General features: G+C 51.3%; 1 protein-coding gene across 3 annotated transcripts; it reads left to right on the top strand.

The window, feature by feature from the left end:
• The first annotated feature begins 1,801 nt into the window (after positions 1 to 1,801).
• Itih1 (inter-alpha-trypsin inhibitor heavy chain 1) lies at positions 1,802 to 16,545 on the top strand. Of its 3 annotated transcripts, XM_040289704.2 has the most exons (22): positions 1,803 to 1,959; positions 2,202 to 2,222; positions 2,522 to 2,688; positions 3,007 to 3,111; positions 3,476 to 3,638; positions 4,160 to 4,273; positions 5,489 to 5,614; positions 5,701 to 5,817; positions 6,704 to 6,872; positions 6,962 to 7,087; positions 8,281 to 8,462; positions 8,728 to 8,913; positions 9,950 to 10,089; positions 10,928 to 11,082; positions 11,167 to 11,181; positions 11,578 to 11,598; positions 11,985 to 12,065; positions 12,184 to 12,297; positions 13,747 to 13,948; positions 14,804 to 14,976; positions 16,010 to 16,121; positions 16,274 to 16,545. In XM_040289704.2, the coding sequence occupies exons 1-22, from the start codon at positions 1,846 to 1,848 to the stop codon at positions 16,401 to 16,403; spliced, it is 2,733 nt and encodes a 910-aa protein (XP_040145638.1). In that variant the 5' UTR covers positions 1,803 to 1,845; the 3' UTR covers positions 16,404 to 16,545. The 3 variants fall into 3 exon arrangements, with proteins under 3 accessions (XP_040145640.1, XP_040145638.1, XP_040145639.1); XM_040289706.2 differs by lacking the exon at positions 16,010 to 16,121 and having other exon boundaries at positions 1,802 to 1,959; XM_040289705.2 differs by lacking the exon at positions 2,202 to 2,222.
• Positions 16,546 to 20,197: the final 3,652 nt, after the last annotated feature.

The following is a 20,197-nucleotide window of genomic DNA, read 5'->3' as shown; positions in this document are numbered from 1 at the left end:
AACCCCAGCCTCCTCATGTCAATATTTCTATAATCAAAATAGCTTTAGTGTTTTCTACCCGAAAGCCATCAGACCCTTATACCAGCTGTTCCTGGTTCACTTTTTCCTGCCTGCACCTTCCCAAGTGCTACTCTTTTTCCGAGCCACCTCCTCTGGGAGCCTTCTCCTAACCACTATGAAGATGAGGTCCACTCTTTCAAATTTCTACAGTTTTTCCTTTATGTGCCTCTCTAGCCTCCAGCCACTCCTTGGGATCCACTGGGTTTCCTTTGGCTTGTCCCACTCCATTTTCCCAAGGTACCAGCTCACTGAACACAGGGATGCAGCCCAGTTTCATCATGGTGAAACTAACTAGCATGGTACCAACCTACCACCTCCAGCTCAGTTCATACTGGTACAGAAAATAAACAGACACTCTAATATACCATATCATGTTGGTTCATCTAATCTTCCACAGAGGCCAGAAAACAGGTCAGAAGGTCACCTGGCCTAAGGACAATAAACTCTTTCCCAGAAGCTGCTCTTTGAGACAAAGTCCAGGAGGAGCAAACAGTATCAGAGAGGCCTCTGAGCCCCCTGATTTCTTCAGGGTCGTGACAGCCAGAACACCCCACCCTGGGTCACAGAGTAGACTAACCAGGGGCCCTGTCTACCTGGTGAGCTGTGGCTTGTGGCCGGCAGGAAAGGTTTGGGTATAAAAATCAAGAAACTGCCTGTGCATAATGGGTATCTGGAGACTTTTCCTCTGGGGGAACTCTGACTCTGCCTCTCTTTTCTTCCTCATAACACACAGGGCATTTCAGTGACAGCTTTGGAGTCAGAGAGACCTGGGTTTGAATCCTTGTTTGGTCGCTTGCAGTGAAATCGATGTTCCAGAAGACCATGAGGAGAAAAATTAGGCAATAAAGGGCTGAGAGCAACTTGGGGTACCTAATTGGCCCTCGAATATAAAAATGCTTCATTTGTCTTTATTCCCTGTCACCTGCTGGACATCCTTGTCTCTGTGGAGCACAATGAAGCTGTCTTATATCCTTCCTTCCTAATCTATACCAGAAGGTCCCAAGAGATGAGGGAACAGGCTTAAAGAATAGGTCACCTATCACGCTTCCCCCCAGACTGTCCCAAAGGCCTCTGGCAGAGCTATTGTCAGGGCTGGCACTGTTAGAACTGTGGATGTGCTTAGGTGTCACAGCACTTTCTAAGCCACCATATCTGCCTCCCTGACCAAAGCATGACTGAAAGGTTTGCTGATGCTTCAAGAATTCTGAAACTAAAGCTTAATGAGATTTTTGCTTGGCAGTGACGCACACCTGTAGTCTCAGCAGCTCAGGGGGCTGAGGCAGGAGGATCACAAGTTCAAAGCCAGCCTCAGCAAAAGGGAGACACTAAGCAACTCAGTGAGACCCTGTCTCTAAATAAAATACAAATTGGGGCTGGGGATGTGGCTTAGTGGTCAAGTGCCCCTGAGTTCAATCCCTGAAACCCACCCCACCTCACAAAAAAAGCTTACTGAGGTTTGGAAATCCATTTTTAACATTGACTTCCTGCCAGATGTTTGTCACTGGTGCCACCTCATGCCAGAGCCAGGACAAGATGAACCATTGAGGAGTCTTGGCAGTTGCCTTTGGCTGCTGAGTGCAGTTCTGTACACAAGGGCACAGTCTGGAGTCTGGTCAGGAGTTGACATAAGCCCAGAGCTGGGAACCCCTGGTTTCCTTGCCAATTATTGGTTCCCCAAATTGGGACGTTTGCCTTCACTGTGTCTAATGTTTAATCCGTGTTTATCCAGCATGGTATTGATTGATGGTCTGAGTGAAGTGGCAGGGCAACAGGAACTTGGAGACCATGGACGGTGCCATGGCGCTTCGGGTGCTGCTGTGTGTGTCCCTGGTGTCCCTCCTCACCCTACAGGCCATGTCTGCTCCAAGCTTGGCCAGAGGCGGGTCCAAGGGCAGCGAGGTACGTGGCTAAGCCTTTGGGACAGAGACCTCTGTCCCAAAGAGGGACACAAGAACCCCCACCCCGGGTACCAGAGCCATCCCCACTGCCTGCATACCTCTGACTACAGAGGTTACTTCCTAGCAGTAGGAGGCAAGACTGAGAGACAGAGGACCCAGGCTTTGTCCCTTCCCACCCCTGAACAGAGGGGCCATGGTCCCCGAGCATTCCCACTCATACTTGGTCCTGGCTTTGTTTTGCAGAAGCGACAGGCTGTGGACACAGTGAGTGAGAGTCTTGGCAAAGGGGTCTGTGATGGGGCCCTTATTAAAGGTTTGCTTTCTCCTGCCCCTTGCGAGTGGACTCTTTCTGCAAGTGCCATATGCTCCCGTGTCCCAGGAATGGGGGGATTGTTCCCACCTCACCTCACGCCCCACTGTACAGTCTCAGGCAGAAAAAAGGATCTTCCTGGGAGGGTTGATCTATTCTTCTGGGCATCAAAGCTGGGGGCTAGGACACAGAATGACAAGGAGGTCTCTCACTGGCCTGTCCCAGGCCAAAGGTCCCTCTTGTCTCACTTTAGACAGTTGATGGCGTGTTCATCCGGAGTTTGAAAGTCAACTGCAAAGTCACCTCTCGTTTCGCCCACTATGTCATCACCAGCCAAGTGATCAACACTGCCAACGAAGCCAGGGAAGTGGCCTTCGATGTGGAAATCCCCAAGACAGCCTTCATCAGTGACTTTGCCATGTGTGTGCCTGCCTGACTCCCACACCCTGTCCCAAAGGTGTCTGTTCACCTGTCCCAGCCTAGGCCACAGTAGCCAGATGTGTAGATCATCTGCTCCCTTTCAAAAGGCCCACAGCTGGCCTCTGTGACCATGGCTGCCCACTGCACTGCCCATGGGTCCCCAGAGCATTGCAAGGCCAGTCAGGAGATACTCCCCTATGAGGGATCACGTGAACAGAGGCTTCTCCGTGACTAGGCTCATCATATCTCTAATAGGAAGAACCCATGTGATCAAGGAGGGGTGCTTCCCCCACTGAGGGCCTTCTTCTTCCCCCACAGCACAGCAGATGGGAAGGCATTCATTGGGGACATAAAGGACAAAGTGACAGCATGGAAGCAGTACCGGAAAGCAGCCATCTCAGGAGAGAATGCTGGCCTCGTCAGGTGAGTTCTGGGCCCTCCCAGCCTAGCCTCTAGAGCTGAAGGCTGCAGAGGTGGCCTTGGGTGTAGAAGAGCCCCAGGATAGTAGAAAGGGAAGCAAGCTACCCAGTCCTGGTGCCAACACAGATGCACTGGGCCAGGTTGATGCCCACTTGCCCTTTTCCCAGATCTGCTTCAGGGAGAAGTGGGTCCCCCATCCCTGAGCCTTAACCCTGACCAGCCATCTGAGACCAGGGTAAGGGTCAAGGAAATCTGGGAACAAGCATGAAAATAAGAAATTGATTCTGAGGGTTATGCTTTAGGTGACAAGGATCTACATGTCATTTACTATTCGTTTGCCTATTGTTGCCTCTGGTGGCATATCCAGGGCCTCAGGGAGGAATATGGAGCAGTTCACTATCCACATCAACATTGGTCCCCAGAGCAAGGCCACATTTCAGCTGACCTACGAGGAGGTGCTGAAGAGAAGACTTACACAGTATGACATTGTCATCAAAGTCAAGCCCAAGCAACTGGTGCGCCATTTTGAGGTAGATTGAAAGTCCCAGGGCAGGACTTCTGTCTCTCCCTCTCACTATGGTTCCCAGCACTGGCTCAGCATGAATCACATGCCTCCCTAGGCCTGGGAACACAGGGAGGGTACTGCTCCTCCAGGTGGGTTGCAATGGGCTGTTCTTGGGCAGCGAACTCTTTGAATCTTCCAACTCCCTCCTCATCTCTGAGCCTTGGTTTGCCCATCTGCTAAATGGGGGAATTCCTGCATTCCCCAGGAATATCACAAGAATCACAAGAGACACTGAATGTCCAGGTAATTTGTAAACCAGAAAGTCCTGGGAAGCCCAATGGGCTGAGTTGAGGGGTTTCAGACATGCGCATCTTCATTGAATAAACATTTTTGGAGTGCCTACTATGTGCCGGGCCCTGTGCTGAGAACTGCATGGGCACTGTACACAGTAGGTATCCAGGTCACATTTAGGCTCTTGGCTGAGACATTTAGGCTCTTTGCTGTCCCAAACGGGGCCTTGGTACAGAATTTCCTTCAATGGTGCAGATTGACGTGGACATCTTTGAGCCCCAGGGGATCAGTAAGCTGGATGCTCAGGCCACCTTCCTCACCAAGGAACTGGCAGCCCAAACTATCAAGAAGTCCTTCTCAGGGAAAAAGGTACATGGAATGACAGGGGATGGTGGTGGGTCCCTAAGGACTTGGCAGCCTGACCCATCCATGAGGCAGGTCTAAGCTTAGCACAGGAAGCAGGTAGGGATGCAGGCTTCCCTCGGGGTGAGAGGAGCAGATGCCATGTGGTTGGAATCCCAGGGAAACTCATCACTCCCGATCCTTAGAACAATTTAGCAAAAACGGCACCCTGAGGTGGGGCAGGTACCAAGTCCAGCTCTACCACTTGCTGGATGCCTGGTCTGGGCAGGGGGAGTTGCTTGAACCTCAGTTTCCTCTTTGCCTGCCTCACACACAGCATTTAGAGAGATGTTCCACACAGAAGCCAATCTCAGGTACGGTTGTGGTTAGGACTCAAGGCTTCAGTTTTCTTCTCTCTCTCTCTCTCTCACCAGAAGTTGAACTCAGGGGTGCTCAACCACTGAGCCCCATCCCCCAGCCCTTTATATATTTTCTTTAGAGACAGGGTCTCACTAAGTTGCTTAGGGCCTCACTAAGTTGCTGAAGTTGGCAAGATCCTCCAGCCTCAGCCTCCTGAGTCACTGAGATTACAGATACATGTCACCGCACCCTTCTTCAACTTTATTTTTTGTCTTAGTTTTTTTTTTTATTGTTGTTGTTGTTTTGATTTTGTTTGTGATGAGCATATCTTACTTTTAAAACAAGCAAGCAAGAAGAAAACAATAAAATTTCTTTAAAGAGAATGAGGAAAATACATAAATATAGAAAGTAGTGAATAAAAAGCATCCCTAGTGTCCTCAAGGACCACTCAAACCTGACCTCAGCTCTGTTTCTGGGCCTTTCCTTCTGTTTCCTGCTCTTTGTTGACCAGGCAGATTTTATTTGTGAGCAGTGTGCTGTAGCCTTGTTTTTTTTACTTGACAGTTGGAGTTGACTGAGGTTTTCTCATTCCTTCCTACTGCTATTATTTGGTTCTTGCTTATGTACCCCAAATGGTGATGCTTACCGTAGAAAATTCCAGTGACTGAGAAGCACAGAGGACTGAATCTTCTCTCCTATCACATACAGATGTGCATTTTCAGCAGCTGCTTGAATGGCCCACTGAATTAGTTTCTGTGGCCAGGCGAACACACACACACACACACACACACACACACGCACATACATACACACGCAGAGAGGCACACATCTTCCTACATGTGTGCACAAACTAGTAATGTCTCAAACCCTCAATGATTCTAGGGTCATGTGCTCTTCCGCCCCACCGTGGGCCAACAGCAATCCTGCCCTACATGCTCTACGTCCTTGCTGAATGGGGATTTCAAGGTCACCTATGATGTCAATCGAGACAAGCTCTGTGACCTATTGGTGAGCCTGAAACTTCTGGCCCCAGTCCCAGAGGGTGGGCAAGGGATGCTTTTGAGAGAGGATTCAGTCACTTTCCTCTATTTCAGGTGGCCAATAACTATTTTGCCCACTTCTTTGCCCCTAAAAACCTGACGAACATGAGCAAGAACATCGTTTTTGTGATTGACATCAGTGGCTCTATGGAAGGTCAGAAAATGAAGCAGGTAAAGTGGCTCAAAGCAGTTCACTCAATGGAAATTTCTTCAGCCCTGTTACTTACCCCATTGCAGTTTGGCTGTCAGATTCTGGTTTGGGTGATTGAACTGGAATCCCAGTTGTTAGGGACTCTAACATTAGCTTCTGCTTCCTTGCTGGGCAACCTTGGTCAGGCACTTCTCAATGGCTACAGGGAGGATAATACGGTGTCGCATTATGGCGCTTCCCCATGGAGATGAGCATGGAAGAGCAAAACTGTGCACTACAAGTGCTGGCAATAACTAAGGAGGTCTGTAAGAGGGCATCTTTTTTTTTTTTTTTTTTTGGTACCAGGAATTGAACTCGGAGGCACTCTTCCACTCAGCCTCATCCTCAGCCCTATTTTGTATTTTATTTAGAGATAGGGTCTCACTGAGTTGCTTAGGGCCTCCTTTTTGCTAAGGCTAGCTTTGAATTCTCGATCCTTCTGCATCAGCCTTCTGAGCCACTGGAAGTATAGATGTGGGCCCATACTTGGTCTGCAAGAGGGCATCTTGCAGCAGGGCACAGCCCACAGCCCTCGGTGCTCTGAGTGTCCCGCCCGTGACACAGTGAAGCTGTGGCTGGACAAACTGAGTTTTGGAAACACAGCCAAAACACAGGGGGACCTTTCTTAATCCTGCCCCATCCAAACTCCTGATCATTCCTTGACCCCGTGCTGAGTCTTTTGCCTTCTCCATGCCTCTTATGCTTTTCTCTTGGGATGACCTGGCTGTCCTGTTCATCCCCTCCCACCCATCCACTGTGTGTCTCCATCCTGTGGATCTCTGACATGGCTATCTGGAGTTGATAGAAGGTGCTATCCTGAGGCCACCCTGGGGCTGTGTTCCTCAATGGACTGTCCTGTCCTTGCAGACCAAGGAGGCACTCCTGAAAATCCTGGGAGATATGCGGCCACAGGATTACTTTGACCTGGTGCTCTTTGGTTCTCACGTGCAATCATGGCGGGGCTCACTGGTGCAAGCGTCAGAGGCCAATCTTCAAGCAGCTCGAGACTTCGTGAAGCGCTTCTCTGTGGAGGGGGGTAAGGATGGGAATCCCAAGCCACCTTGGCATTACCTCTGTTTCTTTGGGATATGAGTGTACACTGGTCTGATTTCTCTCCTTTTATAGCCACAAACCTGAATGGAGGTTTGCTCCAGGGAATTGAGATCCTGAATGCATTTCAGGGAAACGGCCCAGAAGTCAGTAATCAGGCTTCGATTCTCATCATGTTGACAGACGGGGAGCCCACTGAGGGTAAGCTCCTGGAGGACTGCCCTGGGAGGTGATCATCTCCTTGTTACTGGAGGTGTTTAAGGTGATATTGGAAATACAACCACTGACGGGCCATTGGGGACACAAAGGTTCAGGGTAAAGGCAAGGATTATCCTGAAAATATAATTAAGACCACAAAGTCTATGAGAACTTCAAGGTATACCTCTGTCCTGTGAGTTGGGAATATTTCTGCATGACAAGGGCCCTGGGGGATAGGCAGAATTCCTAGATAGAGCTTAATGGAATTTATATATATATATATATACACCAGGGATTGAACCCAGCAGTGCTTTTACCACTGAGCTACATCCTCAGCCCTTTTTATTTTTATTTTTTTTTATTTTGAGATAGGGTCTCTCTAAGTTACTAAATTGCTGAGTTGACCTCAAACTTGTGATCCTCCTACCTTATCTTCCCCAGTTGCTGGGATTACTGGCGTGCACCATCATGCCTGGGCTGGAATTAATAATTTAATATATTTAATATATTCAGCATCTATTGTATGACAAGCCCAAGATGAAGGAGTAAGTCCTACCAAGAGAACAAAAAAAAAAATGTTTCTTGTTCCACTATTGGGGGCAGACCCAAGGGCAGAGTTTCTGCTAAGGGCCCTTAGCAGAAAGACAGGGTGACAGAGGGGTCTGTGGATCCACAGACAAAGGAGTACCTGGGCTAAGTGAGGCATGGAAAGGCCTCCTAGAAGAGGTGAATCCTGAGCTCAGTATGGAAGGAAGAGAGAGAGGGAAGTAGGAAGGGATCCCCACATGCTGAGGGCCAGCAATTTCATAACAGCCTGGATGTGTGGTTACAGGAGTGAGGTGGGGGGAAGGTGTATGCACTGGCAGGACCTGCTCCCAAACTGTGCAAAACAGGTGAGACATAGTGGAAAGTTGTCAGGGCCTCAGAGGCCACACCAGGAGACCTGGGAAGGTTTCAAGCAGCATGAGATCTGCTTGGATGGATCCATGTGGTTGGCAAGGGTCTGTGAGGAGCGCCATTACTAGTTATTGCAGTTGCCATGAGAGCCAGGGGGAGGAGATATCTCTAGATGCCCATGGAGACTGGAGGTGACCTAAGATGAAGCCGTGGACCCCTGGGAGTGTTCCTCAAAGCCTCCTAGCACCCCACATGCTGTGGGCCAGCAATCTCATAACAGCTTGGATGTGTGGTTATAGGAGTGACGGACCGTTCCCAAATCCTCAAGAATGTCCGTGAAGCCATCCGGGACAAGTTCCCACTCTACAACCTGGGCTTTGGCCACAACCTGGACTTTAACTTCCTAGAGGTCATGTCCAAGGAGAACAATGGATGGGCCAAGAGAATCTATGAGGACCATGATGCCACTCAGCAGCTACAGGTCTCCCCTGCACCCGCCATATACCACCACCAGCATGCCATGAAGAGCCCTACCTTTGTGGCCATTTGCCCTTCAGCCTAGAGGAAAAGATACAGCTCTGATACCAAGTTCAAATTAGCTGTCTGACAGCAAGCCAGTTGCTTAACCTCTTTGAGCCTCAAATTCCTCCTCTGAAGGGGGGATCCTGACACCCTACTTGGTGATTAGATTTCCCATCAGGTACCCATGGTGCTCAGCTCTTAGGTTGCATCCCCTGTCCCTGCAGAACTTCTACGACCAGGTGGCCAGTCCCCTGCTGGTGGATGTGGAGTTGCAGTACCCCCGGGATACCATCTCTGCCCTGACCCAGCACCGACATAAACAGTACTACGATGGCTCGGAGATCATGGTGGCTGGGCGCATCGCTGACCAAAAACTGGGCAGCTTCAAGGCCGAAGTGCAAGCCCGTGGGGTAAATGATGGGTCATGGTGCAAGCCCGTGGGGTAAATGATGGGTCATGGAGGACAGAGAGGCCAGATAGCAAACAGGCCCAAATCCACTTTTCTCGATCCCTGCCTGCTCCTGGGGGCCTCTCTTTCCTCAGAGAACAGAGGCATGCACCCTCTGCATGCCACATACACCCCAGGCCTGGGGGCTGGACAGGCTGGAATGGGATCAATGTGGCCTAGATTAGCTATAACCTTTAGGCCCCAAATGGAGCACCTGTGACTGCTCACCTCATTCCTGCAAGGCTATGAGAGAGCAAGAGGCCAGCTTCTCTCTTCTTACTTGAGAACCATTTCCTGAATACCTACTGTGTACCAGGTTTTGTGCCATGGTGTAGTATAGATATACATGTGCCCAGGTATGTTAGAAGAAGTCACAGGTGTGGGAGTCCTGGACCCTGCCTTCCAGAGCATGGACTCCAGCCCACAGTGCAGTTAAGGGTTCAGAACTCAGGCTTTGAGAAAGGAGAGCCAAACTGGTCCCTGGCTCTGCCCTGACCAGTTGGGTGACCTTGGGCAAGTGAATCCAGCTCTCTAAGCCTCAGTTTCCTTTGTGGCACCATGGTGGTAACATTGCCACAGAGTGTTGTAGGGGACAAATGGAACAGTCCATGGAATATCCTTATGCAGTGCCTGGTCCATAAGACATCCTTGGAGGGTGGACCCCATAATTGTACCCAGGAAGAGAAGGCCTACTTGTGTGCTGTCCATGCTGCATGGGGCAGTCCACCTTGAACTTGGAGAAGAAGATCTTAGTAGAAACAGCTGGGTGTTTGCTGGCTTGGTTCTCCAATCCTATGGGATCCCAGGGCCTAGGCCCAGCCTGGCTTCCAGATGGTGGTTGAATGAATGAATGGATGAAGGCAAAAATAGGCTCGGGAAAGAGGAAGATGTTGAGAGTGAAAGTCCAGAGGTGACCGTGGGGCACTCAGAGCCTTGGACACCAGTGAAGTGTCGTGCTCATCATGGCTCATGGCCTCTCTCCCCATTCCAACCCTCAGGAGGGACAAGAATTCAAGACCACCTGCCTAGTGGATGAGGAAGAGATGAAGAAACTGCTCCAAGAACGTGGCCACATGTTGGAGAACCATGTTGAGCGCCTCTGGGCCTATCTCACCATCCAGGAGCTGCTGGCCAAGAGGTAGGACCCTTCCAGATACCTGGAACTGTTTACCCTAGGGCCCCCCATATCTTACAAACAGAGAAGGGGGCAGTTCTGGGCCTTCAGGGTACAAGCGGTCACATTTACTTTCCTCTTACTTTGCTTAATGAGTTAATATCAACCAGTTGGTCAATAGTGTGGGTGGGCCCTCTGGGGGAAAGGCGGCCTGCTGTTTACCTCATTGAGCTGCCTTGGCAGAGGCTGCTGTTGACTGTGGGGCTGTGCCGTGTCTAAACACACTCATTTGGTCTTCAAAACCTTTGGGGGAACCTGGCACGGTGGTTCACACCTGTAATCCCAGCAGCTTGGGAGGCTGAGATAGGAGTTCAAAGCCAGCCTCAGCAATTTAGTGAAGCCCTAAACAACTCAGTGAGACCCTGTCACTAAATAAAATATTAAAAAGGGCTGGGATGTGGCTCAGTGGTCAAGCGCCCCTGTGTTCAATTCCTGGTTCAAAAACAAAAAGACAAAAAAAAAAAAAAAAAAAACAACCATGAGAGAATTCCCTTATTATCCTCATTTAAAAAGATGAGCCATCAGAGGCTCAAAAAGATTAGTCTAGCTGCTAAATTCTCTATGTATCTCCAAGACATACCTCTCAACATTGTCAATCTCCAGAGTTCCCGCCTCTGGCTGTGGGAGGTCATGAAACCCAGAAGTCCCCAATGCCACAACCACTGAACAGGGAACCACAGATTTTTGATGTTTGTTGAATGAATGAATGAATGAGCGAACCACTGGATGGAAGGAAGAGGGAATGCAGCTCTGTTATGGCCTGTACTGGGGTCTTGGAGCCAACCTCTGTCTTGCCCTACAGGATGACGGTGGAAGGGGAGGAGAAGAACAAGCTGTCATCCGAGATCCTGAAGATGTCACTGGACTATCAGTTTGTGACCCCACTGACCTCCATGACCATGCGAGGCATGAAAGACCAGGAAGGGCTGGAGCCCATCATTGACAAGGCCGAGGACGGTATGAGCAGTGTCCGGGGAGGGGGAATCTCTGGGCCGAAAAACTCCCGGGTTTTAATTCTCTTCTTTTTTCCCTCCCTTCCAGATTCTCAGCCCTTGGGTGAGTTGAAATCGTGTTGGGTTTAGTGCAGGGCTTCCCATGGCTGGGCAGGTGGCATGTGCTCCAGCCCTAAGCCCACAGCTCCCCATACCCACCCCTTCCCTGACCCTACCACTTCCCAGGCTCCTTCCTTCCCCTGAGACACCACTTCACTGCAATTCATGGCTGCACCCTGGGAGCCTCTGCACCCACCTCCAGTGAGGTCCCCCCACCCCCCTGCACAAGCATGCATCTCTGAGGAGGTGGGGGACACCTGGGGAGAAGTAAGACACCCAGTAGGACTGGTCCCTGGCCTGAATCATCTCTGGGCCCAGGGTGCACTTGTGGACTGAGCCTGGTGCCCATGCATGTGGAGCTCCGTGGTGACACTGTCCTCTTTGTCCTTGTCTTCCTCAGAGATGCTGGGACCCAGAAGGAGTAAGTGGCAGCCATCCTGGCAACACGTCTCTACCTCTTCCTCACACTGCTGGCCCTCTGGCTGAGAAAAGCCTCTGGAGTATCACCCATTCCACTCTCTTCAATGCCTAGAACAGTCCCTGTAACAGTCCCCCTGACGAGGGCCTGGCTTCCCCACCCTGTGGGAGGAGACCCAGGGGGCTAGCCCACCATCCCAGGCCAAACCTCTGTCCCTATAACCCGAGAGGCAAAAGAGGGCACTTGATGCTCTGAGGCCACCCCACTCCTGTGGCCTCAGGCCAGCCCGCGTTGGGGGAGGTCATTAGCAAAGTGACTGGCAGCTCCAGGAAGGCCCGGTCACCTCCCGGTCACCTCCCTCCACGGTGCCGACACTCTCTCGCCCACAGCGTTCGTGCTGTCAGCTGCCCAGCCTTCCCCGACTCGCCCCAGCCCCAACTTCCAGGAGTTGCCAAACCGAGTGACGGGCGGTGAGTCCTTGGGAGTGTTGGAGGGGTGACCCCGGCTGGCCCATCTGTCTCTGGGACCTGCCTAGTTGAACACTTCCTGCCTGATCCCCAATCTAATGCCTCCATGCTGTGTTCCCAGTGGACACTGACCCACACTTCATCATCCACGTGCCCCAGAAAGAGGATGCCTTGTGCTTCAACATCAATGAGGAACCTGGCGTGATCCTGAGCCTGGTACAGGACCCGGACACAGGTGACTCTCATGCCATCTGCCAGAGAGGGCAGGGTCAAGGCTCCTCCACACTCCACATCCGACCACGGATAGGACTGCGGCCACAGACCCCACTGCCCTGTGCACCTTCCATTTTTCTGGGCTCTGCCTGCCTTCTTCTCCACCCCCTGGCAGGACCCCACATAGAACCAGCTTCATAGATCTATGACCCACCCAGAAGCATAGGACATACACTTAGAAGGGTCTCATACTTGGTTTAATGCTCTTACTGTCTTGAAATCCTTAACCATTTTTAAATGAGAAGCCCTTCTTTTCTTTCTTCTCTCTCTCTCTCTCTCTCTCTCTCTCTCTCTCTCTCTCTCTCTCTCTCTCTCTCTTTTTGGTACTGGGAACTGAACACAGGTGCTCAACCACTGAGCCACATTCCCCCTACTTTTTATTTTTGAGATCCGGTCTTGGGTCTTGCTGAGTTAGTTAGGGCCTCACTAAGTTTCTGAGGCTGGCTTTGAACTTGCAATCCTCCTGCCTCAGCCTCCCAAAGCCATTGGAATTATAGGCGTGCACTACCGTGCCCAACAAAAAGCCCCTCATTTTTATCTCACATGAGGTCCTGCAAATTACATGGGGGTCCAGCCCCAACTCCCCCCAGCATGGCTACATGGAGCCCCCAAAGTGCATCTCTCCAGCCCTGCTGGGTGATGGGGATCACCTCCCTCTCTATCTTTTGGCTTGCTCTTTCTTTCTTTTCTTTTCTTTTTTTTTTTTTGGTACCAGGGATTAAACCCAGAGGCATTTAACCAGTGACCCACATCCCTAGCCCTTTTTATATTTTAGTTAGAAACAGGGTCTCACTAAATTGCTGAGGCTGACTTTGAACTTGTGGTCCTTTTGCCTCAGCCTCCTGAGCTGCTGGGATTACAGGAGTGCGCCACTACGCCCGGCATCTCTCAGCCCTTACCGCCCCCCCCCTGGTCTGGTCAATCCAGTTGCCATGTTTGTTGAGCACTTACAAGGGATGAGGATGCAGAACCAAGACTGTCCCTGGCCCTCATAGAGGTTTGGGGAGGGAGAAAGAGAATAGGTCTCCAAATTCTGAGATGATAATTTCAGAGTGTTGGAATGGTGAGGATGGAGAGCTGGGCCTCTGTGAAGAGGCTCTACAAATATATTTTTAGCACCTGCTGTGAGCTTGGGAGGGCCTGGGGTCCAGGAAGGAGCAGGTCCACAATCTGCCCTCAGGAAGGCAGGCTTTCTTCAGAGCCAGAGCCCAGGGCTAAGTCTGGGATATCTAGTGCAGCTGGAGGGGCAGGGAGCAAAGTGGGAAGGAAAAAGGTGGGACTATGAGCAGGACCAGTCCCAAAGCCCCCACTGGAGGGGAGGCCCTCAGACAGTGTAGGATGTGTGGAGTGGGGGGCCTCCAAGATGGAGGCACAGCATGAGTGAAGGCTGACAGCCCCCACCCTGCTACAGGCTTCTCAGTGAACGGGCAGCTCATCGGTGACAAGGCCAGGAGCCCCGGGCAGCACGAGGCCACGTACTTTGGGAGATTGGGGATCGCAAACCCTGCGACAGGATTTCAGCTGGAGGTGACCCCTCAGAACATCACGCTGAACGGCGGTGAGGGCGGGCCCGTGTTCTCCTGGAGGGACCAGGCTGTGCTTCGTCAGGATGGGTAACTAGACTGGAAGGGGAGGCGGGGGAGGTGACATGGGTCAAAGCCCAAAATGCCCAGCACCAGCTGTGCTGTCTGAGCCCACAGATGCCACATCCACCAAGCAGTGTCAGGGAGTGTGATGTCCGTGGGGCCTGAGCAGGCAGGTCACACTCCATGCACCCCTCCACCTTCCAAGGACTCTGGGCCAGGCTGCCCGGCCACCCGTGCTCCCAAGGAGTCCTCACACTCACTTCCACTCTGGTCTCCACCAAGGGAAGCCAGATCACCTCCCAGCTCAGAAGCCACTTCTTCCCTGAAGCCCTCACACTCTCTTGTTCTCCTAAATCCCAGCACTGTCTTGGGCTTCCCATCTGGCACCTGTCACAATCTGCCTGGTCACATGACTGTCCCTTTCATCACGCATTCGTTTATTCAACAAACTCTGCAGACAGAGCACCAGAGCCTGATTCTGAGTAGCAGAGCTATAGAAAAAGGTGGAGTGAGTCTGGGGTGGAAGACACAGGTGATGAGTCAGAGGACACAGACTCGGATATTAGACTGGCTGGTGTCTGAGTCCTGGTTCCACTGCTAACCAGCACTGTGATCTTGGGCACATTACTTAACCTCTCTGAGCCTTGGTCCTCAGGAGATCAGAGTGAGGAATGAATGATGCAGTTTGCATAGAGGGGTTGGCACAGCCTTGGAAGCCTTGAGCAAGAGCAACACAAAACATGGAGCAAGTAACACCCAAATATCTGAGGGTGAAGGCCTTGGTGGGTGGTCATAAGAGCTGGGTCCCAGAGGGCAAGGGCAGCTGAATGGAGGGGGATGCAGTGCAGCTGCTCTTGCCCTGACAGACACCTGGCCCTGCAGGATAGTGGTGACCATCAACAAGAAGAGAAGCCTGGTGGTGTCCTTGGATGAGAGGGCCACCTTTGAAGTTGTCCTGCACCGAGTGTGGAGGGGGAGTACAGTCCAACGGGACTTTCTGGGCTTCTATGTGTTGGATAGTCACCGGATGTCGGCTCGGACACATGGGCTGCTGGGTACGGCTGGCAGGCGGACAGAGCGGGGTGGGGGGGGTTGTTGAAGCCAGAGTGCTTCTAGGTCCTGGGCCACCAAAACAGGCCAATCTCCAACATGGCATCCAGGTCTCAGCTTGAGTTCAGGCGGGCTGTCCTGATGAGGCTGAAGAGGTGGCTCAGTGGTTGAGTGCCCCTGAGTTCAATCCCCAGTACCAAAAGAAAATGATGTCTGGGGTTTAATAACAGCAAATTCTCTCCCTCCTTCCTTCCTTCCTTCCTGGTGAGGGTCTTGTCCCGCAAACAGGCTGTGATTCAACCCACAATGAAACAAAACCTACGTGAGCCTGGGGTCAAGGATAGGAGAGAGCTCCAGTTAGCAGACAGAAAGACCCAGAGAGCTCCCAGGGACCTTGTGAGTGGGGTGGACACACAGCCACCCTGCATCTGTGTGGCCAACTGTTGATCCTGCCTTCTATGGGCACCTGCCCCTCAAACCTCTCTCCCCAGGCAGATGGGTTAGATGGGAATTGGTTAAAAAGACAAGAGGCAAGCTGGGTGAGGTGGCACATGCGTGTAATCCCCGCAGGTTGGGAGGCTGAGGCAGGAGGATCTTGAGTTCAAAGCCAGCCTCAACAACTTAGTGAGGCCCTAAACAACTCAGTGAGAACCTGTCTCTAAATAAAATATTTTAAAAAGGGCTGGGGATGTGGCTCAGTGGTTAAGTGCCCTTGGATTTAATCCCCAGTTACTCCTCCACCAAAAAACAGGAGGTAAGACCACCTGAAGATAGATAAATCTGCATCTCTACAAGTCAGCTAAGATGGCTTTAAAAAAAAAAGTTGTCGCTGGACACAATATCTTTATTTTTATTTATTTTTGTGTGGTGCTGAGGATCAAACTTAGTGCCTCACACAGGCTAGGCAAGCGCCCTATCAGTGAGCCACAACCCCAGTCCCTAAGATGGCTTTCGATGCCAAGATTTATCAGCAACAATCCATCAAAGCAGGATCCACTCCTCCTGACAGTAACCGCTGCCTCCTCTGTGCCTTTCCAGGACAATTCTTTCACCCCCTTGATTTTGAAGTGTCTGACATCCACCCAGGTTCTGACCCCACAAGGTCAGATGCTACAATGGTGGTGAAGAACCACCGGCTGACAGTCACCAGGTGGGTGGGCTGCTCCCCAGCACTCCTGCCCTTGGCTGCTTTTCAATTGTTATTATTGATCAGGGACTTCCTGTAGGTGTCACATGGGTTGGAGAGCTTTCTGGGGGAGATACAACCTTGCCAGGTGCTAAGAGTGACTTTTTCATCCTCAGAGGCTTGCAGAAAGACTTCAGCAAGGACCCCCGACATGGGGCAGAGGTATCCTGCTGGTTTGTCCATAACAACGGAGCTGGACTGATCGATGGAGCTCACACTGATTATATCGTCCCTGACATCTTCTGAGCTCTCCCACCAGCACACCAGTCCTCCCTTGGAACCACGGCAGAGGAGGAAGGCAGCATCCTGATCTGCCACACCTCCCAGAGCAAGCTCATCCCTTGTGTCAAACCACCCTAAGACTTCCATTAAAGAGAAGCTGTGTCCATCCCAGAGCTGGTTGCTTTTGGGGAAGGAGGACAACGAGGGAACAACCCGACATGCTTCCTCCCTGGGAGGGCTCAGGGATCACAGCAAACCCCAGGTGGGAAAAGCAGATCTGAGGCTGGGAGGGGAGCCCCATCCGCTCTGCCTCCACCCGCCACAGCCTGTTATCTACAGCCGCCTGACTCTATGCACTAAGTTGCTCCCCATACTCTTGCACACAGCTCCCTCTGCACACTCAGGGACCCAAGGATGATCTGCAGCATGGGTGTCCCAGCTGATCTGGAGTTTCCTGTAGCCAAGCACTGTTTGAATGATTTACTTGAATTCTTTAAGTATATTTCACCATGCCCATTTATAGCTGAGGAAACTGAGGATTAGGTAATCTGTTTAGAGTCACTCAGCTAACCAGAGGCAGGTCTAGGACTTGAACTAGTGCTGTCTTACATCAGCTGCCGCAGTCTGCCTGGGCACAATTCAGGAGCCACTTGTCAAAAGAAACTAACTTTATTTTTAGAACTACAAACGCCAAGCAAAACAGCTCCTCAGGAAAAAACCCTCAGAGCCCAACTGCCACCACCGGCTTCCACAAGCCTCTCACCCACACAAGCCTCTCCACCTCCCACAATCCTCCTGCTCTTGAGGCCGATTGGCTGGGTTTCATGGGCGGAGCCAAAGAAGTCCCCCAATGAGCAGCTCCGTGGAGGAGCCAATCAGCTAGATGTTGCTGGGGCCGCTGTGAGCCAATCATCAGCTGGCAGTTGGAAGTTTGCTGGGTCCCCTTTGGCTGTGGCTCTCAACAATCAGCCATCTGTCACATATGAATACTCCTGTCAGCTGGGAGGCAGAAGGCCAAAGCCTGTCGGGACTTGGTTCCAGATAACTTAAAATGAACATCTTGTAGTGTTGGGGTCCCAAAAAAGTCTACCAAGAACAGGAAGCTGCACCATTGTGGTCATGGTTTCCACCTCAACCCCATTTCCCTGCTGGGGATTGGCAACCTCTGACAGACAGCTTGGTATTTCCCAGAGGCAGAGAAAAGCACTGGCCAAAAGCTGGGGATCCAGGGGCCTGAGGTCTGTGGCCCACATTACTGTTTCCTCATACTGGTGTCTAGAATTACCTCAACAGGTTTCCTTCCCTTGGCTCAGCCTGGCGACCCAGTCAAAATGCAGTGTCTCAGAGTGCTAGGAGACGAATCTACACACTAACCCTTCACATGAAGGTGGGTGGGCCTCCACCAACTCCATTCCAAACAGCTTCTTCTTTTTTCTCTGCTGCTTCTGTCCAGTTCCTGCTACAAACGAGGGCTGCAAGGGCCCAGCTAGGACAAGGATGAGTTTTGAGGGCCCAGATGAATAGCACACACAAAAAAATAATTGAGTCCCGTAGCACAAGTCCAAGGCTGCCCTAGTCCAGGTGCGGTGGCTCTCACCTGTAATCCTAGATGCTCAGGGGGCTGAGGCAGAAGGATTGCAATTCAAAGCCAGCCTCAGCAACATAGTGAGGCCCTAAACAATTTAGCAAGACCCTGTCTCCAAATAAAAAATAAAGGGCTGGGGATGTGGCTCTGTGGTTAAGTGGCCCTGGGTTCAGTCTCTGGTACCAAAAAAAAAAAAAGGCTGCCCCAGGTCTGGGGACTCAGAGCCCTTTAGGAGCAGGCGGTGGGCAAGCCCACACAGGCTCAGAGAGCAGCTCACCTTCCACAGCGTCCTGGATTTCTCAAGGGCTGCTGAAAGGCAGACGGCCAAAGCCTATTGGAACTTGGTTCTTACTGGGACAAAGGTGGCTCTGTCATCATCCTGCCCAACTTGGGCCTCCTCTTCCCCTCCTGTAGAATGAAGATGGGGTGAGCCTAAAGAGCTCTTAGAATCTGTACAATCCTAAATTTTGCATGATGGCTCTGGTTCCCTCCAAGACCCCCGTCATTCCTGGGCCTCCCTTTCTTTCTTTCTTTCTTTCTTTCTTTCTTTCTTTCTTTCTTTCTTTCTTTCTTTCTTTCTTTCTTTTCTTTTTTCTTTTTCTTTTTTTTTTTTTGTACTAGGGATGAACCCAGGGCTGCTGTATCACTGAGTCACACCCCCAGCTTTCTTCATGTTTTTGAGATAGGATCTCACTAAGTTGCTGAGGACAGCCTTGAATTTAAGATCCTCCTGCCTTGGCCTCCTGAGTGCCTGGGATTACACATGTGCACCACCAGGCCAGGCTCCTCAGGGCCTCTTAAACAACCGCAGAATCCCTATTTTGAATTGTCCCTCTCTTAAAACTCCAGTAGTTTAGATAAGGGAGGCTAAGAGTAACTCTGTGATCAGCTGTGGAGCCATTGAGAAGGAACCATTGGGTAATGTGAGCAAGACAACAGTCCTGCCCCAATCCCGCCCCACAGTGATCTGTGACCACAGCTGCTAAAAATGACCACACAAACAGAAGGTTTAATTGCAGCTCTTGGGCTCTCCTCTGCGTCTCCAGGTGTTGATTAATGGCTGGGTTTGGGCCCCCAGCCTGCACTTGATGCCCACTGCCAGTGGGGGTCATCGTCAAGATTTAGGAGACTGGAGGAGAGCAGGCGCTGCCCAGCCAGGCCTCAGCATGAACAGTAACTGCTCAGCAGCTGCATCTGTCACTCTACCATCATTTTGCTGACTTGCCAACTCTTTGTCATTGTTCCATGGCTCCTGCCACTTCCAGTCATTAGCCTATGGCCTTCTTGTGTCATCCCCTGCCACATAACTTCTGCTTCCTGCCTTCTTCCTTGCTCCCAGCAACCAACTGTCTCTGTACATCTCACAGTTAGTCCCAGAACTTTTGGCCAAGGTCATGAGAACATCCATAAGTTAGCTGTCCTCTGCCCAAGTATCCCTGTCTATTCCACTCAGCAGTGGGCCAAAGTCATAGGGTCAGCTTCACTCAGAGAAGCCATGAGGATGCTGGACTTGTGGCAGCTGCCCCTAAGGGACTGGGGACCAGCATGGCCCTGGTGTGGCTCAGGAGTTCCCAACCCCCCGTGGGGAGAGTCCAAGTCCTGCCTCTGAAGCTCCCATTGTCCTGGATGCCAGAGCCCCAGCCTCACTGGTGGCCTTTGGAGGAATGACTCCCCAAGAGGCCGAGGGAAGTCCAGTCTCTCTGGCTGAGCCCTGGGAGCGCCAAGTGGATCATGATGACATGGGTCCAGAGAGATCGTCAGACCTGAGCACATAAACCTCGCCATAATACAGAATGGGCCCTCAAGGAGCTTGGAGCTTGGGACATGGCTGTCCTGTAGCCCATTAGGAGAAGAGGGAGGAAGGTTCCTGAAGGAGAAGTCCTGAGGCTGGCAGGAAGATGAGGGATGCCATATGCAGCGAAAGAGAGGGCATTCCAGTGGAAGAAGAGTAAGTTGAGAAAAGCAAGTTAGAGACAAATCCCAGGGAGAACTGGGCCACAGGACTTGGGATTTGCTCTTTTCCTGGTACCCTTGCCGCAAGAAAGCAGGGAGCTAAAACTCCAAACCTCAGTTCTGTGTTCCCATGAAAGAAAATTTAAAAGTCAGCCACCAAAATCCATGCAAGAGAACTTTATTACAGGTGAAAGTAAAAGCCAAGTGAGGCTCAAGCAGAGAGCACTCTCAAGAAAGAGGGTAGGCCATCTCCAAGCAGAGAATGACAAACGAGACCATG

The sequence above is a fragment of the Ictidomys tridecemlineatus genome, chromosome 2, assembly GCF_052094955.1.
Source record: "Ictidomys tridecemlineatus isolate mIctTri1 chromosome 2, mIctTri1.hap1, whole genome shotgun sequence".
NCBI lineage: Eukaryota > Metazoa > Chordata > Mammalia > Rodentia > Sciuridae > Ictidomys > Ictidomys tridecemlineatus.
This window is presented reverse-complemented; position numbering and strand designations above follow the sequence as displayed.

What these genes read in the sequence shown, in the direction of transcription:
- Itih1 (XM_040289704.2), top strand. Translation starts at nt 1,846, where the DNA reads ATGGACGGTGCCATGGCGCTTCGGGTGCTGCTGTGTGTGTCCCTGGTG. An exon ending in CCGAAGTGCAAGCCCGTGGG is followed by an intron (nt 8,914 to 9,949) that starts GTAAATGATGGG and finishes TCCAACCCTCAG; the next exon opens with GAGGGACAAGAATTCAAGAC. An exon ending in GCCAAACCGAGTGACGGGCG is followed by an intron (nt 12,066 to 12,183) that starts GTGAGTCCTTGG and finishes CTGTGTTCCCAG; the next exon opens with TGGACACTGACCCACACTTC.